Source organism: Platichthys flesus, chromosome 7, assembly GCF_949316205.1.
Source record: "Platichthys flesus chromosome 7, fPlaFle2.1, whole genome shotgun sequence".
Taxonomy (NCBI): domain Eukaryota; kingdom Metazoa; phylum Chordata; class Actinopteri; order Pleuronectiformes; family Pleuronectidae; genus Platichthys; species Platichthys flesus.
The window spans coordinates 1,608,001-1,633,202 of NC_084951.1; the positions used below are offsets into that span (position 1 = coordinate 1,608,001).

The window sequence follows — 25,202 nt, forward strand, 5'->3', positions numbered from 1 at the left end:
TCAGTTGGCATACAAACTGAAAAGGTTTTTAGTTTGTTCAGTCTGGGCTACTGTCAAATAAAAACGAAGCGGCCTCCACAGAGGACCCGCTACTGATGTAAGCTTAAAAGGCTCATTTTATGGTAAATAAAACAATTCATACAATTTAGATGAAACCCACTAGTGGAAACATCACTAGATTTATATGGTATTCAACGTCATAATGGAGAGGAGTTTTTGGAGAGCTGGGCAGTGTGGTGGAGGGAGCAGACTACGTGCAAGTGATCATGTTCACTGAACAGCTGGATCATCTGTCTGTAACAGAGCAGGGTTTTTCCATCTGGGCAGTGGGCGTTTGGAATGTAAGCTGCCCTTGCCTTCGGTCCTTCGACATTCCAAATAAGCGAAAGATACTGTTTTATACTAGTGTTGTTTTACTGAAGTTTGTTTAAACAGCTGTACGATAGAGAGGGGGCGGGAGAGACAGACGGACACAGAAGGCGTCGCCGCAACCCCCCTTCTGTAGAGTTCCCCTCCTCTGAAGCAGAAGGAAAAGGGCTTCTCCTCACCGGGACTCCAGCTTTCACTTGGCAGAAATGACACTCTGGTCGCTGCTGTTGTTTCCAGGAGTTATTGTCTGTGCTCTTCTTCCTCTGACACAGTGTGAGGAGCAGCGGATCCCTGAAGGTAAGTCAGCAGCACCCAGTAGACCCAGCATGTGTGGGCTCGGAGCAGCGCTGCGGGACCGGGGCTGACTCCCCGGCTCATGTGGAAGGAAACGCTCTCCCTCTGAAATGACAAACATGTCTGCTGGAAGATTCCAGCATAATTGTTAGCTAATGCACAGTATATGAGACAGTTTTCACCCTTGGCCTAAACAACAGTAGCCTGGAGGGAAAAGCTGAGATTCCGTTGTCAGCAACCCCCGCGCTCGGAGAGTGTAGTGCTAATGCTAATTTAGTTGCCCGATGTATCCGTGCCTCCATGCCGCTGACGTGGACGGGGCTGGTGTCGGTGCAGCCGGGGGGCTTTCAACTCTGCTAACTCTGCTAACGAAATTAACGCTTAAGTTAGCTCCGGGCTAGACTAGCAATGTTACATATACATGTGTGAGATTGGCAGCAGTTTGTTATGGAGTATGAAGAGTTTATTTGAACAGGTGTCCTGGTTCCTGAGGAAAAGTTGATCAGGCCAGTCTCCCCCCGGGCTCTCCTACAGTCACACTCCAGTTGTTTGGTAAACAATAAAGAGTAAAGTTGAGGAAACATTTAATCAAACGATTTGAGTTTGGAGTCATTCAGGGAAATGTTCTGAGTTCCTTCAGAGAAACATGGTTTGACTCACGAGGACATCATCTTGTAGTTCCTTCATGGATGGAACAATGAACGAGTACCACGAACCTGGTCCTTGCATATTAGGAGGATATTGTTCTTTGTCAGCCGTTATAAAGCACTCAGTAATGACAGGATTCTGCATGCCAATCTTCTACAGCCACCAGGACTTAAGCTACGAGTTTTCCGTGATTTCCTTCTAAGAACCGCTCATTGATAGTGGGTAAGGACCAGGGACGTGCACAGACTTTTGCAAGTCAATCAATCAATCAATCACATTTTATTTGTATCGACCATATTCACAAATCACAATTTGTCTCATAGGGCTTTAACATGGTGTGACATCCTATGTCCTGAACCCTCAGCAAGAGTAAGGAAAAACTACTTAAAATCCCTTTAACAGTGTAAAAATACGTAGAAACCTCAGAGAGAGCCACATGTGAGGGATCCCTCTCCCAGGATGGACAGAATTGCAATAGATGTCAAGTATAGGAAAACATCAACAAGATAAAGGTTTTAGCAGCAAAGATGAGGGTAAACATTTTGCAGGCAGTCCTGCTGCAATCATAGTCTATGGTCAGCAGCCAGCAAGATCATGATTCACCATCAAAACCGGATGCACTATAGTCCACAGTCATTGGCCACTGACGCCAAATAGGATCGATCATCAGCTGCCACCTCGTTCGTGGTCCACCACCATTATCTGATGCCAACGGGATAAAGGATCCTCCATTATTATTACGATCAGCCCGCAAGATATAGAATCCGCCATATTAGATCAACCATTGTGACCTCTGATACGTGATCCAAAAATTGTAATCAATGGTGTGGCCACAGCTGCGGCCCTGGATCTGCGGCACCCACACACACACACATTCACCCGCTCCTGGTATTTCATGATGGCCTGATACGATGATTATTTAAAAAATGAACGTGAACGCTACATTCACTCACGTTCATCATGTGAAAGAACTGATTCGTTAAGTTCACCGTTCGAGAACAATATAAGCAACATGCACTGCACAGGGAGCCACTGCAGAGGGGCTGAAGAGCTGCATGCGGCTCCGTAGCCTATGTTACATCTATTGACAACATTAGGACTCACCATCACGAACGATGCCATACGATGAATATGAGTGCAACAACACTGCTGTAATACATCACTGCTTAAAACACTGCATTTATTGAACGATTAAAAAAATCACATGACACAGCTTGTCACACAAATTCAGCTTTAAAAGATACTGTCATTTGTCTATTACAGACGAAAATTAGCTGCCTGCAAATGAAACTGATTGCCCCAACCACTTGGAACAAGGAACAGATGCCAACAAGAGCATGATTTAGTAGAAGTCTGATCACACGCCATCAAAACACGAGCGTCTGTATCTTGGACATATTTGGTCCAATCGACTCCAAACTAGACATGTAAGTCAAGAGTCGCGACCTGATGACATCTACAAAGACATCAAGACTTAAAATCATAGCGCCACCTGCTGGCTACAGGAAGTGAAGCGTTTATTCTTACTGCAGAGCTTAAAACGCACGCAAGGCAGAGACGTGCGCTGGGTCATCGATCGCTCTCTCTTCCCCGACCACAACAGACTTGAAATTGCCTGTGCTCGGGCCCGTTAGTGCTACAGCGTAGCCCTAGTTAATATTAAGATTTGTTTGCTGAATTAACCGATCAGAATTGTCTGGATATATTTTTCCAAGACTATAAAAGTTGAGTGGCGAATGGCTATTCAGAGGTTTCAGATTGTTATGGATCTTTAAAACTTAAAAGCTATCCATATACTGAGAGAGCTGAGAGTGATTCACCATTACCAGTGGCAGCAGTAACAATGGTATCATGTCAAAAGATTTGTAAAGTTATGTGTTTCTTAAAGGCTGTGTCGCAGTTAAGAAAGAAGAAAACACAGAGAGATGCAACAAAGTTTCCTTGCTGGATTTTAACATGGATGCTACAGCCTAGCGCATTAAATGAATTAGCTCATCAGCAAATCATTTGTAACACAGCTAAATAACCATTCAGCAGCTTTTTCACTTCCATCTGTTGTGTATAACAGTATAAACCAAGGTGAACAATTCATTATTAATTTAATCATGTGGTTCTGTCTATATATATGTATATTTATAGCCTGTGTTGAAGTCTAGTTATATGATTATGATGCATGGTAATAGATACAGGGACTGCAGGGATTTAATGAGTTAAATCTAGTACTTTTCAGTTTTATTTCTGATCAGATACTGGGATCAGACTATCTTTGTGCATAATCAAGATATCACTGAAACTGATTGTATCTCTGAGTCGATTCATGATTACATGAATAGTTCACCCAAAAATGATAATTCACTCATTACAGACTCACCACTATGCCAATGGAGGGATTGGTGAGGAGTTGAGTCCACAAAACACTTCTGGAGTTTCAGTGTAGCAGCTGAATCCAATACAACTGAAAATATTATGGACTTATCTTCAGACGTAACAAAACAACAGTAAAAAAAAGGCCTCCCTACTGCTCCTTTGGTGTCATCCAAGTGTCCGTAAGCCCCGATCTTCGTTATTTTGGACTCAAACGGGGTCTTATTAACCGTGTTTTAAAGCCTAAATGTCTGCTGATATCTTCCGTTTCGAGTTGAATGTTAATGTTGGATAACACCACATGAGCAGAATGGAGACATGTTATGTGTTTTATCTGTTGTTTTCTTACATCTGAAGATAAGTCCCTTATATCTCCAGTTGTATTTGATTCAGCTGCTACTCGGTTTACCCCTGAAACTCCAGATGTGTTATATGGTCTCAAACTCTTCACCCAAACCCCCATGGGCATAGGGGTGAGTAGATAATGAGCGAATTATCATTTTTGGGTAAACTATTCCTTTAAGGCAAGAGGAAAAAATAAGTGCACAGAGCCTTTTCTTGAAATCCTCTTCGATATTATGTTTTCCAGAGAAACTTCTTGTTGTGACAGTTGCAACCAAAGAGACAGATGGCTTCAGGCGTTTCTTGAGGTCGGCTAAACACTTCAACTACACTGTTCAGGTAGGAACCCCTACAGCAAGTTCCTTTCCTACTGTCTAGACTTGAAAGCCCCTCTCTTTGCTCTAAAAGGAAACGTATTAGTTTGGGATCGACATAGTTTTATACTGAGTATAGCTTATTAAGAAATGTAAGGTATTTTTATTTTAGTAGCAGAAAAGAAGATAAATTAATGATTAATACAGTAGATTACATTTTTTCCAAATCTCAGTGAATATTTATATGAATGTTTTAAGGTTCTTGGTCGGGGTCAGAAATGGAAAGGAGGCAACCACACATCCGCTCCAGGAGGAGGCCATAAAGTGCAACTTTTCAAAGCAGCTGTGGAGGAAATGAAGAACGAGGAAAAAATCATCCTTTTTATTGACAGGTACACTTTTACATTGTACTGGACCTCACTGAAAGTAGATTTTGCTGAAGATTCTCCAAACCATACCGGACTGGAGGTATCATGGTGTTTAATCTATCCTTCAGGCAGCCATTGTTAAATTTATTTCCACTACAACATCACTTTAAGGAAGAAAGCTGTGTCTGAAATGTGTCATAATTTATTTTACATGCAGTTTTTGCATCAGCTGTTAGTAAACCAGACTTTTTTGAGGCCTTGTTGTCTCTCTGTGTCCGCAAAAATCAGTTTTTTTTATATTTCCATTGAAACTGACATCCATTATCTATAGGTGGAATTTATGAATTAGTTTATTGATATTAGGGCAGCAACTTACGACTATTCTATTCTTTATTAGTCATCGATTATTGAAATGATTTATCGACTAATCGGATTATGATGTGGAATTAGCAACGCAGATCGGAAACAAGACCGGGGAAACGCTGCGCTAAGAAATGATAACATGCATGCAACCTTTTTGACCCGCTTGGTTTCACTTTATTTCAGCTAAAACTGTCCTTTCTACGCGTGTTCAGAGTCAACTACGATTCACTAAGCTCGTCTTCAACAAAAAAAACGTGCGCCACCTACTGTTCTGGGTGTGAATTATTTTCAGCACCCACAGCCTTCGGAGAACCATAAATATCCGTCTGTCCGTCCGTAACGGAGTTGGAGTAGCATATTTCAGCCTTAAGTGAGCAGTTTTACTGTGGTTTTCAAAATTATGTATGGCGCTGATTAGGACTGTCTTCATCCAGTTGCAGGTCAGAACAAATCTATACCTCGATAAGCAATATCCAAATAAACTTATTTGTAGTATGAGTTATCACTTCATGTTTTTTGCTGGTGTTCTTTGGCTCATTTGCTTGGCGAAAACTCAAGTTTGGAGTTTTGGTTTATGGATTTTATGACTTCTCATTGCACTCATTGCAAAAAAAATCTATACAGAAGTCTCCTTTATTGTAGAACTTTATCTTAAAGCAGCCACAAAAGTGATGGAAAGTAGTATATGGGAAAACATTTAATGGTTATTGTACTTACACTTGTATTCATCATGAAATCAAGAGAGGGTATGTTTTTTTTTAAATTATTTTAGCAGTTAATTTTATGCGACTAAACACAACCACTGGCAATTTAACTGTCCAAGTAAAAAATGCTGTCCTCTTATGAAGGCAACCCCTCAATTTACTTTAATTATGTCATTGGCTTCACACACACACACAGCTTATAGACAGTGCAATAACGTTTTCTATTTTCACTCCCTGTTTGATACAGCTATGATGTGGTTTTTGCCTCGGGTCCTAAAGAGCTGCTCAAGAAGTTCCAGCAGGCCAAACACAAGGTGGTGTTCTCCTCTGAGAGCCTGATCTGGCCCGACAGACACCTGGAGGACAAACATCCTCACGTCAGGGAGGGCAACAGGTTCCTGGGCTCAGGAGGTAGGTCCATCAGTCCTGTCCAACTCACAGTCAGGGCAGGACACATAACTTTCACACTGTGATGAAATTCATCTGTTATATTATATGTTATTATTACTGTTACAGAAATTTACAAAATATGGTTTTCAATTCAAAATCAGAATACAACAGTAAGTCTAAGACAGTGGTCAGTGCTCTCCAGACTGATTTGATATTCATTCAGTTTAGACTTGTGAACTGCACCAACGGCTTAAAAAGGACAAGTGACTGCTCCTCTGATGTTTTATAATCATCACACTTACAACTGATCTTTATTAAAACCCTGCTGAATTCATATTAATGTTCCTGGATAAATTTCTACTGCAACAATTAAGTTAAACACTGTGTTACATCATAATGTGTGTGTGTGTGTGTGTGTGTGTGTGTGTGTGTGTGTGTGTGTGTGTGTGTGTGTGTGTGTGTGTGTGTGTGTGTGTGTGTGTGTGTGTGTGTGTGTGTGTGTGTGTGTGTGTGTGTGTGTGTGTGTGTGTGTGTGTGTGTGTGTGTGTGTGTGTGTGTGTGTGTGTGTGTGCTTGACTCTGCCTCTCTTCACACAACTGATAACCACATGTATTTAGTTTTTAATCAATGATGTCGGATCATGAATCCAGATCGTTCTGGTCACTTTAACTCATGTCCTGGCTGTTAGTCTTGTGTTGGCTAGCAGGTTTAAATGTGTGTCTCAAAATCTAGAGTGAATCAAACCCAAAGTAAACGTCAGTCCTGTACGTGTCCTGATAACTTTTGATCAGTGATGGTGTTAAGTGAGTGCAGGTCAGCAGGGGAGTGAGGAGGAAACAGAGGAGAGTCTGACACATACAGGACGACCGAACCTTTAATGTGTATCAGTCCTGATCCTGAAGCAGCGGTGGTTATAATTATTCAGTGGTGGAAAAACCGTTAAAACAATTAACGTAGCAGAAAACATGAATTGAATATGGTCTGTCATGGCATCGATGCTGAGTCGTCCACGACCGCATCGCGCTGCATCTACCCTCCACGGCTCCAGATGAACTTTACATTGGTTGCTGCGGCAACCGACGTTGCCACTGGAGTCTCCCAAACACAACCAGACAACAAGCAGTTTCCACTTATCGTTTTATTTAAGTCGGAAGAAGAAACATAAATTCACCAAACTGAAATTGATCGAAACAAACCCGTTTGCAGCCTTTGTCTCCTCAGTCTCTGTGTGTGTGTGGCTTCTCTTCAGTTGTTTCTCTCTCTCTGTGGCAGCTTTCTCAGCTGCCTTTTTAAACCTGAGGTATAATCAAGTAACAGCACCGATTACTCCGATGGTTCAGCTGGAGGTTGTATCTGGGCCACCTCCACACCCACAGTTGCACCAGTGCACCTAACTTTTTCATTTAGGTGCACCAGCACATAATTAAGGTGTTTGAAATATACACGTTTATGTTGCTGTACTCGCCTCTCTTATATCTACTTCACTGTCCATTTGTCAGTGTGTGTGTAAACTCTGCAGAGGAGATGAGAGAGAGGCTATACATCTTGACAAAATACAGACAGACAGACCAGCTAATGTTTAGTGCGACCAAGGAAAACTCTGGAGCCCTGCCCCTGTGACTCTTCTATAAATCATATCAAGACTGTTTTCACTCTTTCTGCAAACTGTTGGTTAGGAAATCTGGGTTTCAAATCCAAAAAGGCATTTTAAAAATAGTAAACTAGCTAACCTCCCCTACTTGTACAAGAAACAGATTGTGAGGAAAGCCAAATTTATTCCATCAGTCACTTCAAACCCCTTTACTTTCTTGTTATTTTTTATGATATTTTTGGTATCTCCTTTAGTATTTATTAATCTAGTTTTTTTTATTGCATTTATTCATCAACAATTGTTTGTATTTAATTTTATGTCTTGTATTTTATTGTCCATGTCTTGCTTCAAAACCAATTCCGTATGAGCCCTCATTTTGTCAATAATTGATGTGATGAGGACTATGTGTGCAAACAATTTTTTTAATCAAATAGACAAACTAATACTGGCTAGTACCTTGTCTGTGTTTGAAAGCAGCACTTTGACTGATCTGGTTCTGGTGTGTGGTAGTAAGCCGGAGATCCTGCATAACAGTCATAATCGCATAAAGAGCAGAGCAACTTAAATGTAAAGCTGCACTTGTAATTGTGCTATTAGAAATCCATGCTACACTCACATCTTTTATTTATTTATATAGTTCAAAACTGCAGAGTGAGGGCTCCCATCAGCTTCACAGTTGTAACTCTAGATGTTAAGATTAAGTAAAAATTACCCAACACATATAACATATTTAGCGAATTCAAGCCTTAGTTCAGCTTTAATCTTTTACAACATTTGAGCTACATAAAGGTCATATGTGACCTTTCTGCTTACACCATTTTCACATAATGTGAAACTCTTGATATCTTTATGCTCCCAGGCCACTGGTATGATTCCAGACCCTTGGTCTTGTTTTGTAGAAAGGAGTTTGGCCATTTCTTTTTATAGCAAGAAAGAGCAGGTCTGTAGTCTGCAGTCTGCAGTCAGCAGTCATAAAAACAAGCTGGCAGTAGTCATGGGTCCTGGTAATTTGAAAGAGCGGACTGAATGTGACAGAGTTCATGTATAGGCTATAGATGTAAATGTGTTTGATGTACAAGACTAGAATCCTATCAAAATTTATCTTGGATCTTGTGTTTGCTCTGGGTTCGATCTGCCTTCAGGTTTCATTGGCTACCTCCCAAGCATCATAGAGATGCTTTCTGACTGGACAGGTGAAGACGATGAGAGTGACCAGCTGTTCTTCACCAAGATTTACATTGATCCAGCAAAAAAAGTAGGAGTTGTTTCGCTGTGGTGTTAACCTTATGGATATGCACTTTGATAATAAGATGTATTGGAATAGAATTGCTAATGTATCAAAGTTTTAAATGTGTTACATAATGTAATATTGTGCTACATAATGATATCTCATTATGTGCTATAAAAATCCTCAAATACTGACTTTAATTTGAGAGAAAACCACATCATAATGTCAGAATGGCAGGAATCTTATTTCCGTTTCGTCATAGAAATATGATTTGTCATGTTTTACTAATTCTAACAGGCAACATATTTTTAGTGACTTATTTTCTGTCACTTCCATTTAACAGTTTTTCGAGCGGTGCTACGATGCTGTCAGTGAGCCTCTCTGTACTTTCTGCACAGATGTTTCACATTAAAATCTACCAGTAGCTCAGCATAATCTCTCATGTTCCTGGGGGGATTTTAATTTGAAACATCTGCAGGAAGGGCAAAGTTTTAATGAAAGTAGTTTTAGGATAAACAAAAAAACAGCAGAGTAGACAACTTGAATCAATTTATGGGTGAAAGCAGTATTATATTAAAAGAAAAGAGTGTGGAGTGTGACATGATTCTCTTTTCATTCTGATGGAATATCACGTTTTGTATATGTTAAAGTTAAGTTAAAGTAGCTTTATTGTCAATTTCTTACATGTTCAGAACATACAAGGAATCAATACAACGTTTCCCACTCTCCCACAGTGAGACATATAAAGTGCACAGGCACAACAGATAACACAAGACATTTCCTAATACTAAGTAAACATACAGAATTTTTTAAGTACAGCAGCATAAGGTTCTCTAAAAGTGTAAACGTAGTGATTTAAGTGATAAAGTGCAAACAGTACAAGAGACAGTTTGTTGCAGTTTTTTAAGTACAGCAGCATAAGGTTCTCTAAAATGAGAATTTATTCCATTTGATATGATAATTACCAATAAAGTGAAACTGTGTATTTTTATGTTTCAGAAATCCATAAATATCACAGTGGATAACAAATGCAGACTGTTCCAGAACCTTCATGGAGCCCTCGGTGAGTGCCTCTAATTTCTAGGTGCAGCCAATGAAGATTGTTAAGATGACAGAACATTTCAATACACTTAAATTAAATTTATTTGAATTGGACATTTTGAAGGAACAAGCTACAAACCTTATTACATTATTGAGAAACCTAACAGTTCACACAAAAAGCCGCACTTAAGCTACAGTTGAGAGAAGAAAAACTCCCTCATTAATGGGAAGAAAGCTCTGACAGAACCTGACTCAATGTGGGCGACCATCTGCCTCGCCCCGGTTGGGGTGTGCAGAAAAAATTGGGGAAGAGAGGAAAAGAGGGGAGAAAAGAGAGATATATAGTAGAATAATGTCCGATCAGATACGTGTAGAATGAGGACGGAGAGAGAAAAAAGTAAGTAAAATAATGACATGTAGTAAAATAAATGGGGGGCACAGAGACATAGCGCGGAGAGATAAGTGCTCAGGGCATGATGGGAGTTCACCCAGCAGTCGAGGACTAAAGCAGCATAACTAAGAAAGACGGAAGGGCCTGTTTCTGAAACATTGCATATTGGGAGGCAAAATGTAAAAGTTTGGGGGAACACCAGCAGACATCTCTTGTCGTCTGGTTTTTGTCACCTCTGTCCAGCATCTATTGTTTATCCAGTTTGGCTGTGGGTGCTTTTGTATTTTATCTTAATCTCTCAGGACTCCCCTGATCAGAACCAATTATAAACTTGATCAAAAAGGAACATTTTAGGTCTAACTTTAAATGTAAATATGGTGTATGCCTCCCAAACCTTGAGTGGGAGCCTGTTCCACAGGAGAGGAGCCTGGTTACTGAAGGCTCTATCTCCAATTCTACTCTTACAACCTTTAGGAACCAAGTGAGCCTGTGTTTAGGAAGTGAAGTTATCTATCGGGACAATAGAGTGCTATGAGCTATTTATGTGCTTTTAAAGTGAAAAGGTCCAAGTTCAGAACCTTTTGGAACTCCATTGTTAACTTTGGTGTACATGGAGAAGTCATTGCATGAGCTGAAATATCCTGCAACACATTGTGTGTAGTTAACTGGAGGCAGAGTCTCTCCTGTTTTGTTAGAAATGCTAAGTGCACACCTCCAATAACGCGTTTGATAAATTGTATGTTTCTTTTCATCAAGAAGAAAACGTCTGGATGATAAACATCTTATAGGACTTGTTGAAATGACCTGCCTACTCTCCTGCAATCACTTAGTGCACACTATTCCGGCCACTGAACAGTAAAATGTGTTCTGTACTTTTCCTCAAATTTGCTCCACCCCTCTTGCAGTTATAAAAAACTCCATGAGTTACAGCCCTCTCAGAATCAGTTGATCACTGAAGCCCTGCTACACCATCACAGTGGAAGGAGTGAGGTCTAACCTGAAAGGTTTTACAGTTGTTGCATTTTCAGGCTACACGTTTAAACATGAGCTGAAATCTATGCTGGACATTTTTTCCCTGAGAAAGGAATTTGAGAGTTCTCTGTGAGACGGATGTGCCAAAGCTTGCAGAGATAACATTGAGAGTCCATGGCATGAATAGTGTCCCCTAGGAAATCCTCATATCACAGTCCTTCACTGTCAGCTAATCTACCAACCACTGTTTTCTTTTCAATATACATTTTACATACAGCCAACAATGTTAAAACCTGTAACTGTTTAATTGTGGTGGCTGACAGGTGTATATCAGCGGCCTGTTTGAATTACTGTAATTTAAAGCTATTTAGTAGTTCCAATGATTTGCAATGGTGTCTTTGCTCAAATAAGTAAAAAAAAAGGACAAATCATATGTCAAATTGTTTTCCTATAATTTTCAAGTTATTTAAAGACAGGAAGTAAGTTGGCAGGCCTAATCTCGTCAGGCAGGGAGTTTCAGAGCCTCGGGGCCATGACGGTGAAAACCTGGTCACTCTGAGTAGCCAGCCTTGACCTTAGGTTGTGACTAGATGTAGGGAGTCAAGAGCTGCAAAATTTAAGTGGGGGCCAGCCCATGTTAAGCTTTGAAAGTTATTAAGGATTGGCGTGATATCAGACATATTGTCTGTTTTAGTTAAAATATGAGCTACAAACGAGTTACTAAGGCTTCACTAAGGCATGTAAAAAATGGGTTGCAATAATCCAGATGCTCCCCCTGACCGGTTAAGGCAGATGGCCGCCCACGTTGAATCTGGTTCCTCAGTCACCAAGTGCTTGCTCATTGTGCGAACAGTTGGGTTTTCTCTATAATATTCTAAGGTCTCAAGTCTCAACCTTACTTTGCAAAATGCCTTGAGATAATGTATGTTGTCATTTGGCGCTGTGCAATTAAAATTGAATCGAATTGTGCGTGTTTGTGTGTGTCTCACGCAGATGAGGTGGTACTGAAGTTTGAGGATGGTCGTGTACGAGCCAGAAATGTGCTGTATGATACCTTGCCTGTCATCATCCATGGGAATGGACAAACCAAAGTATTGACCTGTCACACAACACTGTCTCCTCACATGCTAATCATATCAGCCGGATACATTTTCCTTGTGTGTCATGAGAAAAGACATTTTCAATTATTGATCAATTGTTCTTCCCCGATTTCAAATAACACTGAATTTACAGCATTTAAACAGATCATCAGGGTTTTACTAGGAAAGCTCATGTGTTGTTACATCTGTGGCTCTTTTGTTATGCAGTAGCTTCTGTCTGGCTTAGTGTGAACATATGCTTTATCTATGATATCACACTGATGTTCCTGAAATATCTGATTGCCTTTGTTGAAGTAAGATCTCCATGTATGCAGGACAATGGTACTCTATTAGATTACTGCAATACTAGGTAAAATCATCATGAAGCCACAAGTCGGTTGGTTGACTGGCTGGTTCACTGGCTGGTTAGTTGGCTGGTTAGTTGGCTGGCCAGCTTGTTGGTTGGCTGGCTGTCTGACTGGCTGGTTGGTTGGTTGGCTGGCTGGCTGACTGGCTGGTTGGCTGACTGGTTGACTGGATGGCTGTTTACAGCCTGCTGTGACTTCTTCTTATCTCTAAACATGGGGCTGACTTCCGTGCTACACCCTATTTTGCCTTATGAGTGAGCTAACAATCCCAAGAGCTTATTAGTTTCTTAGCTTTGGAGCACGATGAACAACAAGAAAAGTTTCCCTCCAAATGTCATCATTTGTCAGTTTAGATGTTCAGTGTTGTGTTTTTCATTTCTTCACACCACTGCCAACTTAACACCACAGGTCTGTGTACAAGTAAGTGTGGTGGTGCCTCTGCCAGCTCAGCTGTACACGTCCACGACACCAACTCACCCACAGTTAGGGAACACCTCTTTGAGCTTTAAGATGTGTTTAGTTCATAAACTTAGTCTTAACAAAATATTTGTAAAGATATTGAACATCTTATATATTAGATTGAGGTGTTATAACAGGCATTTGTTTTACAGCTCCAGATCAACTACCTGGGTAACTACATCCCAAACACTTGGACATTTGAAACTGGATGCACAGTGTGTCATGAAGATCTCCATCCTCTCACAGCTCTTGCGGTCTGTTCACAGGCTCTTCTCAATCCTTCAAATAATTACGATTCAGGCTTTGGGAGTTTTCCCCATCATTGTTTGGCGAGTAATGAGTATTTTCTCCTGGTACACTGATGCATGTTTTTGTCCCACAGGAGAGTGAGTATCCACTGGTGATGATCGGCATCTTTATTCAGCAACCCACACCCTTTGTCGCAGTGTTTTTTGAACGTCTCCTGAAGCTGCAGTACCCCAAGAACAGGCTCAAGCTCTTCATTCACAGCCAGGTAACTGGAGGAGAGTTCATACATTTACACCGCTGTAAAAAGAATATGACACCAGTATATTTAACAGGACACTGATATCAAAATTCAGTGATAAGGATATGATAATATAAGTCACATATCAACGAGACACCAAAAAAAAATAAAGGCTTCAAATGAATTATGCATTGAAATGAACATTTCAGTGTTTAGTTTAACTTCCTTTAGAATTTTGTGATGAAATAAAAAATGAGCATAAAATAGATAAATGTTTATTTGAACCCAATTGATTCTTTTCATTTTAAAACGCTGCTCTGTTAATCTGAACACATACCGTTCATCAACACTTGGGACTGATGGAAAGACTTGATTTCAGTGCTAATAGGAACTGCTAACTTACTAGCAGCTAATGCAACTTTATTGGTGCAGGTTCATCATAAACAGGGTAAAGGCAAAAAAAAAAAAAAAATGATTGACTCCATGATATCATGATAGTTGTGCAAACACTCAGAACAGTTTTTCCCAGAAATAGAACTAGAAGCTGCTCAGAGAACATCTTTCCCTACCAAATGGAGGCATGTGCTGCTCTATGTGCCAATAGTAATTCACACTCCTTTTAGACATAAACAAATGTCATTATTTTTTTCTATTTGTTCATTTCTTCTCCTCCAGAAAGCACATCATGAAGGTCAGATCAGTTCTTTCCTGCAGGATCATGGAAGCCTTTATGAGGACGTCAGAGTCTTCGGGCATGAGGAGAACATGGACGGATCTGCCTCCCGTAACCTGGGCTTGTGAGTCCATTGTAACTTGCGGTTGGCTTTGTGACTAGTCTTAGGTTTCAAATGATTCTAAAGAGACTTTATCTCTGCTGTATATTTAAATTTCTGAGTAAAAATCTGTTTGACTTCTATAAATCAATTTGACTGCTATTAAAATAGTAGCACATGTTGTTTGACATTGTCATACAGCTACTGAACATTAAGGTGGCAGTTTTTGGGTAGCTCTCATCACATGTGTTGTTTGACATATTGTTCATGTGGAGTGTGTTCCAGTGTTACACACGGTTTATTTTCCCTTCTTTCAGTGATATGTGCCGGAAGGACAAGGACTGTGACTACTTTTTCAGCCTGGACATTGAAGTGGTCTTAAAGAATGAGAACACACTCAAAATTCTCATTGAACAAAACCTGCAAGTATATTTATCAATAGTGAAATATTAAAAACAGTGTGGTGCTAGCTGATGTCTTTGGACTGCTGTAGTGACAACCACACAAAGTAAATCTCTTTATTACACTAATTTGTTAACATGACTCGATCCTTAATCACAGCCTTTGGCAAGATGAAGGAATTCACTTATGCTCCTTTTATGGTGTTTCAGTTCTATCGTAGCACCGATGATAACTCGACCTGGTCGACTGTGGAGCAACTTCTGGGGAGCTGTCAGTGCGGATGGCTACTACGCCAGGTCAGAGGACTACGTGGACATAGTTCAAGGACGCAGAGTGTAAGTTGCTCCGACATTGTTCTTTTAAGACTTGAGACGCCTGTTTAGCAACATTAGACTTTTGTTGACAATAACTTACACTGCAGTCTAGACACTTAAACAGAGCCCTGCACAGTGATCATTAGACAGTGGTGAGATTTATGTAGGAAATATCTATAACATCATGGGTTTCCAAGTGGAATCCTTTCATGTGGTTCTTTTTAGTGGGCAGAGGAAACTTAGGACCGTTTGTGATATTAGATCCTTGGGTCGGTGTGTAAATTGTCTAAGATTGTTCTGGTTGTTAGGGGTGTGTGGAATGTCCCGTATGTGTCCAATGTGTACCTGGTGAAGGCCAGCATCCTCCGATCAGAGCTCACAGACCAGGAACTGTTCAACTCACACATCTTAGACCCAGACATGGCTTACTGCCACAACGTACGCAACAAGGTGGGTAACAGAGAAAGAGAGGTATCCAATTTACTTAGCATCTTTACATGAATGGACTGTATATGAACAATGAACTGAATCATAACAGCATGGAAATTATAGTTTCAGTTAGTTTTGACCCATCATGTTTTATCTGGAAGGGACCAAAGATCTAATGAAAAATAAATGTTCTTAGTTGTAAATGTAAATCGTCCATAATAATATTGGAATATTGTTAATCTTCCTCCAGGGAATCTTCATGTATGTAACCAACGTGCACAGTTTCGGTCGTATCCTGTCAACAGAGAACTATCAGACCAACCATCTTCATAATGATCTGTGGCAGATCTTTGAAAACCCGGAGGTGAGACCGTCCGATTAAATAGCTGCTGATGTATCAGATGTATTTGCATGTTCATATTACTAATGATAACATCAGTGTGCTTTTGGTTGCAATAAATTTTGTATACCCTTCGACTTCAGATATATTTTATAATTTAAAAAACATCCCCATGGTGTGACTAATGAAGTATTATCTTATTTTCAGAATAACACACACATACATTACATTTTCATAGTTCATAAAGTATACTACTGCAGTGCCTGTTCTGTTGTCCTGTGTGGATGCTCTGGAGCTAATTCAGAAATATTCCTTGTCATTATCCTCCTAAAACAGTTCTACAATATATTGTCACTTTTTATTGTTTGTGTGTGCAGAGCTTCTTATTTACTGTCTATGGTGCAGAGTGAAGCTACAAACCTTTGTTGAAAAAAGTGTTTTCTTCTTTTTGTCCTTTTTTTCATAAATATGTAAATGTTCTGTGCACTATGATCTGGCCCACTGTTCACCTGTTTATTAACTTTGGATTAATAATGAAGGTATTGCGTGTCCAAAGCGCACCAGAAAGATGGTAAATAAATCATAAGGTGGTTCATGAGTGCACATGATACCAGAACATGTTAGGCCTCAGACCTTGATTCGATAGGCCAGACCTCATGTTACATGATCTGCGCTCATATGTCCTGGACACTAGAGAGTAGAAGAGCTGTGAACCATTCACCACCTGGTGGAGTGTTGGGTCAGATGATGCTGGAGGGTTAGGGTTAGGGTTAACCGCATGGACGGGAAACAAAACTTTGTAGTGAGGCTGACCTGGGAATGTCCATGTTCAGGACAGGGCCATTGCTATCGACACAAACCACAGAGATTCCCTCCTTCTTAGAACATTTAACATTGGTAACATGGTAGACATGCTGCGTGATTGTACTGAACAGTGTCGGTGGTGTGTTTTGGTTTCAGGACTGGCAGGAGCGCTACATTCATGAGAACTACACACGCATCATGAAAGATAAGCTGATTGAAACTGTGAGTTGCCCGACACTGGGAAGAAATTCCTTCAGTAGTAAAGACAAATATTTCAAAGAAAAAAAACTATTTACAGTATATTTACATGAGTGTGGTTGTATGATGTATAAATTATGTCACTGGTTAAAATGTGTTGTGTCTCCTGTCCACCAGCCTTGTCCTGATGTGTACTGGTTCCCAGTTTTCTCTGACATAGCTTGTAACCACCTTGTTGAGGAATTGGAAAACTTTGGGAAGTGGTCTGGAGGAGACAATGTGGTATGTTATCATATGAGTGTGTGTGTTTGTGTAGCAGTGTGTGTGTGTAGCAGTGCGTTTTTCATCTTCTTTCGTTTGTAATGTGATTGTGAAGATAAATCATTGGGTGTTTTAAGAAAAGAAAAGATCAGATGGGATAATAGATTAACATAGATGATATGGGGAAAAAAAAGGTAAATGTATTGTCATAGCACATTTTAAGGAGGATAGTAAATATAGAAACATCAGTAGAAAAATTAATAAATAAGTAAACAAATCTTAATACAAGTAAATATATAAAAGAATGACTATATATGATGTTATCAGAATATATTAGAGAATTATACATAATCAGAATCCTTTAATAGTCCCACAGTGGGGAAATTTGAGGGTTTACAACAGCAGCGCAAGCACAATGCAACAAGAGCAAAAGAAAAAAACAAAACAACATATTAAGAAACAAAAACAACAATGAGCAAAAAAGTATAATAGTAAATAAGTAAATAAATAGTAAATAGAAGAAAAACTAAATAATTAAATTAAATAATTAAATTAAATAATTAAATAAATAATAAAAGATATACATATTTGGAAATGCATCAGATGGCAGCTCTGATTTCGATGCCAAAATAATCTGTATTTGTCATTTATATTACAGAATTATCTGATTAGGTAGATTTTTGTGTTTTCAGGACACCAGAATCCAAGGTGGCTATGAGAACGTCCCCACCATTGATATCCACTTGAATCAAATCAACTTTGATAAAGAATGGCAAAAATTCTTACTGGAGTATATAGCACCGATAACAGAGAAAATGTATCCTGGTTACTACACCAAGGTAAGACTTCATGGTCACACAACTGTCCCACGAGATGAGAATAAATCTGAGCTGACAATAAATTAATTGACCTCTCCTAAATTCCAAACTGTTAGATGAGAGAGTCAGTTTACTTCATGAAATGTTGATATAAGCTGACAGTCTCCAGCTTTGTTGCAGGGTGAAACTGGCTGTAGTGTTTCTTTCAGGAGGAAAAGTTTATTTTATTTTATTCATAAACAATGTCAGGAGTCTGGCTGCTCCTGGGACCATTGAGCAGAGTGCAACTCACACGGTTCAGGTGAAAACTTAGCCACTTGCTAAATAAGCCAATCGCCCCTTTTACACACACATTGCTTTTTCTGTGAAGTCGGCTACTTTTCTCGTGTACTCTAAACCAAACCAGCTGCCATATTATCGCCAGTGCAATTTTTACACTTTGTCCACAGTAACACCCTTTAGTTTTAAACACACATCACTTTTCTTTACAGCTGGCATCCACACCACTCTGGAACTTTCCAGCCCCTTAAACAGAGACTTTAGAAACACTTCTGATCCCATTTTTAAAAACTTTTGTAGAATTTGCTCAGAGAAAAGAAATCCCTCCTCTTTCTTTTCACAATCGTTATTTATTGTCCGTAATATTTTCTGCAGTCAAGCAACAAACAGCAGAGCAGATAATCCACTTCCTGATTATTTCATTATTAAGATTAGATGAGATATGGTTTTTATTTTAAAACAAAAACATATTAATGAGGGTGTAGATTAGATTGCATTAAGTTAGAGGCGAGGCACGAACAACCATGTTCACACCTGGGCAACATTCCAGCTTTGAAATGTTCAGAAGACTCCCACTTGATATTTGTAACTGCTGAAGCCTTCCAACCTGATGAGTCAGAAAGTAGAAGCTGCTTCAGTGTTCACACAGACACCTGTTGTTATGAGACACTTGTGAACCCGTCCTTTCATGTTGTCAAAAATGTTCAAACATTGTAACCTCTGCCTACTCCCACTTAGCCAGTTTATAATCAATAGTCGTCAAAAGCTGTAAAAAAAAAGGTGCTTTTGTATGGGACTATTTCTCACAGCGGATTCATCCACATCAGGCTGAGTCATTATAAACTAAAGTGTATGTTCATGGTGATAAAGGAAAATGTGCAGCACTCTATCCTCACTGATGTGGTTTTATAGTGGTTGTATCAGATGTAATTTTACCACCAGACCAGAAATGCTCTCATCATCAACTTGTTTGACTGTTGTACTGGTTTACTTTTTATACATATGAGCAGAACTGGGTTGTGTGTTATTCCTCATCATGGTGCTGAAATAATTCCAGTGATCAGATGTCCGATTTTAATTAGTGATTAATCATTTATCAATCATCTTTGACATTTTATTGAGTTACTGAACATGCAGAGGATCATGTGTAGGCCAACAACTGTATGTAAAGGTGGACCATGCGGCCCTACCCCCTCCCATTGTTTGAAAACGGAGCGTTTCCTAGATAAAGGTGCTTCTGATTTCATGAGGAGCCAGAGTCTGCACAGAGAATGGATACACCCACCCCACCAATCACAACCAAACTTATTTGATAAATGGACTCTCAGTAGGAACTAACTAAAGTGACAAAAATCCTCTTGACGTGACCATGTTCTATCTGCTAACATGGAGGCAGGCTTAATGACTTAATTTTGTCCAGATGATTGGGAGCTGTCATGTCATCCATCTTTATATCCAGTGTCTGGTATAATGTGTCTTTTCAGTGGCTCCTGAGCTGCTGCTGTTTGTTCTGCTGACCAATATGTCTTCTCTCATCAGTGTGCCACTCCCTTGAACTTTGTGGTGAGGTACAAACCTGACGAGCAGCCGCTGCTTGTCCCTCACCATGACGCCTCCACATTCACTATTAACATAGCTCTCAACAGCAGAGACATTGACTACCAGGTAAATGTGGAGGAGCGGGCAGGTAATAGAAGCTACAGGACATGATGATGCAGGTGATCTGCTCCTCTCTCTCTGCTTCTCTGCTCCTCCTCTGGAAGTGAATGCTTGATTAGGAGCCGAGCTGATACTTGTCTTTACTGAGCAGGAGCTGTGAGGGGTGTACGTCGTGTACACACACTCTGGGTCTGGCCACATGAGCAGTTTCTATGCGAATGCTTTGCATGACTCCTCTCTGTCTGTGTGTTTGCAGGCTCAGTTTGACTTGGCCTTTGTAGTTAGATATAAACCAGATGAGCAGCCCTCTTTGAAGCCACACCATGATGCCTCCACATTTACTATTAACCTTGCACTCAATCAAGTGGGCCTTGATTACCAGGTGAGTGTGTGCAGACAATGATAGCATAGCACCAAATGTTATTTACTCAACATAAAATCATATGATCCACACACAATGATGTCAGTCAGATCAATTGGTCATTCACCATCTGTAGCTATCTTACATCATGTGGTGCTTATGTCCCGTCGTGTTTGTGAAATTCAAATCAACAAATTGAAAATAAATTATGCACAATGTCATAGAGTATATTGATTCTTTTTCAAGATAGATGAATAGATATTCTATTTCAAGTTGGACTTTTCCTTCAAAATCACATAATATGTTGCTGTAAATCCGATGACTTGCTTGACCTCACAGAGTGGAGCATTGTATCATTTGATACTAATTATTGGAGAAAACAGACCCAATGAAGAGTCTGAGTAGTTATTTATTCAGTATTTATTCATCATCCAAAAATCTTTCCTTCATATAGGATATATGCAGATTGAACATGTTTTGCACTTTCAGCTGACCTCTGTCTATGTTTCACTAGCAATAAGTTTGAATCACACCAGCCTTTTTTGTTCTCTTTTGAGGAAATGTCAAGGAAACATCAGAAATGAAGAGAATTAGTAAGTAAACCTTGTATGAACCGAATTAAATTAACGCTGCAAGCAGCTATGATCAGGCCCTCATTTGACCCCAGACATGAGAACATAAAGGAATAGACCATATAATTGTCCAATAGGTGGAGCTTTGGACTATGACTGAATATTTAATGTAGTTGCCTTAAGGCTGTGACTCTTTTCAAAACATAAAATTTGTATGCCACGCCTCGGACACGCCCTCCATTGAAAATGCAATCTTTTGATACCTTTTAAATGGTGGAGTTGTCTAGGTTATACACACTGTCAAGTCACTGGTTAATTCTGTTGGCGGACTTCATTCATGTACTGTGGTTGGAAAGCAAAAATGACCAACTTCTTGTTGGGCTCAGGCTTTTTGTACATCTGGACATGATACACGCCACCAATGTTCAAGGGGCCGGTGTTTATAGGGTGTGGCCGAGGGATTGAACCACATCCATTATCAAGTCTAGTCAGATGAATCCTTGTATTGTGTGGAAAAAGAATACAGAGGAAATCAATACAGATTATTATCAGAACAAGTTTGATGAGCATAAAGTCTACATCTCTTCATAAAATGATCACAAACTTTTCAGTAAATAACACATACAAGGTATAGAAGGAGTTACTTTTCCCTGTTTTAAGGTGAATATTAACTTGGAATAGCTCAGAAGGTCTAAAGAAGCATGACGCTGAAATCAGTCATATCATTGAAAATGGAATTCCCTCATTGTTCTGGCATGTTCATCGACATTCTAATGTTTCAAACTTTCCCTGTGCATCACTCCTGTTTGTGAGTCTGTCTTCTTTGCATGACACATACAGCTGAAGCTTGATCCTTGTGTTAGTTGTTGCATCCATGTTCTTTCCCTGCATATTCAATAGACTGAAGCCATGAATCTGCAGTGGTATCACATCACCGTAAATGGATTTGAACTGATAAGCAAAAACTGCTCAACACTCACTTTCTTTTGTGAAGCTCAGCTCATGTTACACTATGGAGTGTGAAGTCCTATATCATTAATCATACATATTGGAGGTATTATATGTACACATAAAAAGCAGGTATTACTGTCAGGGCAGCACAAGTGACACTGTGGCTGATGACTGGTGTTAAGAGCAGTGGATACTGTGGGCAGGATCGTTTCAATTGGGTTTTTGTCGTGTTGCATATTAAAAATGTAGGATCTGTGAGAGATGATTACAAATTATGATAAACTCCAACATACGTAAATGTGATCACTCCACCAAAAACCGGAACAGCCTCAGTGCTGCTTGTCATACACTCTCCAGGTTGTGCGACAGGTGAAGAACAGTTCCACAGGTGGTGTAATGTTGGTGGTGAAGAGCTCTGGCGTAGGCGTCCAGTTGGATTGTGATCTGGTGACTGTGACTAGCATCATTTTCATGTGGTCAGAGAGGTCACCTGTGTGGAACACTTTTTTATGTCTCCATTCATTTTATTAAGGAAACAATTTGCTGCCAGGAAGTTAGTCAAACAGTGTAAATGGTCAGTGAGGTGAATCCTAGTAAAGTGGAACAGAATGGAGTGTTACTAACCACATGTAATGATAAACAGAACCCTGATGGTTCTATTTAGTGGCAGGTAACCATAGAAACAACACCAGTGACTCCCAACCAGGGGTCCTTCTACCCCAGGGGTATGTAGTGAGTGTGGAGTATTATTTGGCACAAAGAAAAAATGGTAGCTCCCTTTCTGTTGCTCTCAGTATTAGAAGTCCGAATGCAAATCAAAGCAAAATCTCTGAAAAGACTAAACCGCAATATTCCCTTTAAACCCTTCTATACAATTATATGATATATATACAATAGCATATTTAAAAAAATGTCTGGAACAAGCACAACCAGCACTTGAACCTTGTTCCGCTGTCAGACGTTAACGTGTGTCATGCTCTGACTGCAGGGTGGTGGATGCAGGTTCCTCCGCTACGACTGCTCCGTAGACGCTCCTCGTAAAGGCTGGGCCCTCATGCACCCGGGCCGCCTCACCCACTACCACGAAGGCTTGCCAACCACTGCCGGCGTCCGCTACATTGCAGTTTCCTTTGTGGATCCCTGAAGATGACGACACCCCACCAGCTAGTCCAGACTAAAGGGGACAAACGCTCATTCACAGCCGCTCCGTATCGTCTGATTTGGAGTGGTGACCATGTTTTTTCTTTTAAAGTCCAACATGACCATTTCTTTCTTACTTATAGAATCATACACAACTTATGGCTCTAATCAACCTTTATCAGCAGTGGAGTTTCAGAGATCAATTATGTATTGAGACACCACTAGTAGGAGATCATTAAAATACAGTTTCTCCCCTTTTTGATCGATCTAAAGACTGGTCTGGAGTCTGGTATGGAGCCTGCTTTGCCTCTAGCTCCACGTTTCTCAGGAAATCACCAGTTCAGCGCAGACTTTTTAAACATACTTTTGTAAAAACCTTGTGTTGTTGAATTTACTTCCATAAGTTACATAAAGTGCCTTTTTATACTCAGATCTGTTCTTTTAGATTTTTTATTGAAGTGAAATACTCCAAAAACTTGTATGCCTCTTAATTTATTTTAATTTGAGTTTATTTGATAAAACCCACTCCACTCTTTGTGTATTTGCTTTCTCACTGCTGTTTGACAGATTCTGTATTCCTCTGCTTTCACTGAGGTCAGTCTGCTGAGTTTCTGGTCTGAGTAACATATTAACACACTCGCTGTGCTTTAAACACAACTTGAATAAAACAATTTACCAAAGTGATTCTGAGCTGTGATCCCTGACTGAAGCTTCTCACAGATGAGATAAGAAAACTGAGAACATAGACAAGCTTTCTCTGCTCAGAGCAGCTTCACATCAAACTGTAGATACACAGGAAGCAGGTGATGTGGTAGCATTCAAAAGAGTGGCTTCATGCAGACAGTTCACTTTCACTAAGTGATGTCATAACGGCTCTGAGGTCAGTGTTTGCTGTGAACCATAAAACACTGGAGATGATTTAAATTGAATGTTAAACTGCTTCAAATCCTGCTGCTGTGTGACATCCTGTTCCCTTAAAATTGGCAGAAATTGAATATAAAATAATCTTAGGGATGTTTTCATTAGTTTGTTTCACCTAAATTGCACAGTTGTTTTCTTTACCCTAGAAAAGGACCTTTATATTTAATACTTTATCAAGAGTAGGTCCTCTCTGCAGAGATCGCCAGGTTCTCTTTCATGTTTAGAAAGGGTAGGGTGGGGTGAGGGGTAATAAGCTGCAACATGTAACTTCACCACTAGATATCACTAAAATGTACACATTGAACCTTCAATAATAACTCTATTTAGAGAGCTTACAACAGAAACATGGTTAAGCTACTGAAGGCCATGAAGTGTGCAGAGTAAAAAAAGGGTTTTTGTATAACAATCAATCATTTAAGAAAATTGTATTTGTATAGCCCATATTCACAAATTACAATTCGTCTCATGGGCGTTAACAGGGTGGGAAAGCCCAATGTATAGGGCCGTATAGACTGCAATCATGTATTACCTCAGGGCATGAGGTAATAAAAGCATGTATGATCATTTCTGAATCTTTGAAATGGATTTGATAATGATCCTGTTGACATACAAAGCAAACAGAGCTCAGAGAGTTACAAGAGAGGGATCCCCATCTCAGGATGGACTGAAGTTCAATAGATGTTGCATGTAACAGCACATGACCAAAATATTTAGATTCACGAGCAAAAACATTACAGGTTACAGCCATCAGAAATTCAAATTAAATGTCCATAATCATGATTCAATTCTCAAAGTGCCTTGAGATAATGTGTATAATGCACCATCAATAAAATGTTATTTAATATTATCCTTCATTTTCATTTTAGACTTTTTCATGACCTGTAGAAACTCTGTCTGGTTAATTAGCTAAACAAAATTTTATAGACATCTGAACTAGAATTATCACCCCTCAGATCACTTTTCCCAACTACACCTACTGTATATCTTTGTGGAAAGCCCTGGAAAAGTGTACACATGCATCCGGAAATATGTAATGCCCAACACACATGTATTTGTCCTGGTTATTGTGGACATGTGTAATATTCTTGGTGAATATCCAGTAAAGCGAATAAATGTTAAAGTAGCTTTCAATACAAGACAAACAAATGTGTCCCTACTTCCTCGACCTTGCGATCAACACAAACCCTCTTCTTCAGAGCAAAAGCTGG

At 39.7% G+C, this 25,202-nt stretch overlaps 1 protein-coding gene across 2 annotated transcripts; it reads left to right on the forward strand.

Annotated features, from left to right (window-relative positions):
* The first annotated feature begins 329 nt into the window (after positions 1-329).
* plod1a (procollagen-lysine, 2-oxoglutarate 5-dioxygenase 1a) lies at positions 330-23,757 on the forward strand. Of its 2 annotated transcripts, XM_062391599.1 has the most exons (20): positions 330-666; positions 4,265-4,356; positions 4,590-4,723; positions 6,014-6,177; positions 8,890-9,002; positions 9,975-10,038; positions 12,373-12,470; positions 13,438-13,539; positions 13,668-13,799; positions 14,448-14,569; positions 14,863-14,967; positions 15,157-15,282; positions 15,570-15,711; positions 15,941-16,054; positions 16,991-17,056; positions 17,210-17,314; positions 17,986-18,132; positions 20,306-20,431; positions 20,968-21,003; positions 22,922-23,063. In XM_062391599.1, the coding sequence occupies exons 1-19, from the start codon at positions 576-578 to the stop codon at positions 20,992-20,994; spliced, it is 2,070 nt and encodes a 689-aa protein (XP_062247583.1). In that variant the 5' UTR covers positions 330-575; the 3' UTR covers positions 20,995-21,003; positions 22,922-23,063. The 2 variants fall into 2 exon arrangements, with proteins under 2 accessions (XP_062247583.1, XP_062247582.1); XM_062391598.1 differs by lacking the exon at positions 20,968-21,003 and having other exon boundaries at positions 333-666; positions 22,922-23,757.
* The last annotated feature ends 1,445 nt before the right edge of the window (positions 23,758-25,202 follow it).

Coding starts and splice junctions, on each gene's coding strand:
- plod1a (XM_062391598.1), top strand. CDS start 576: ATGACACTCTGGTCGCTGCTGTTGTTTCCAGGAGTTATTGTCTGTGCT. Junction 10,039..12,372: donor GAACCTTCATGGAGCCCTCG/GTGAGTGCCTCT, acceptor TGTCTCACGCAG/ATGAGGTGGTACTGAAGTTT. Junction 15,712..15,940: donor GCCACAACGTACGCAACAAG/GTGGGTAACAGA, acceptor ATCTTCCTCCAG/GGAATCTTCATGTATGTAAC.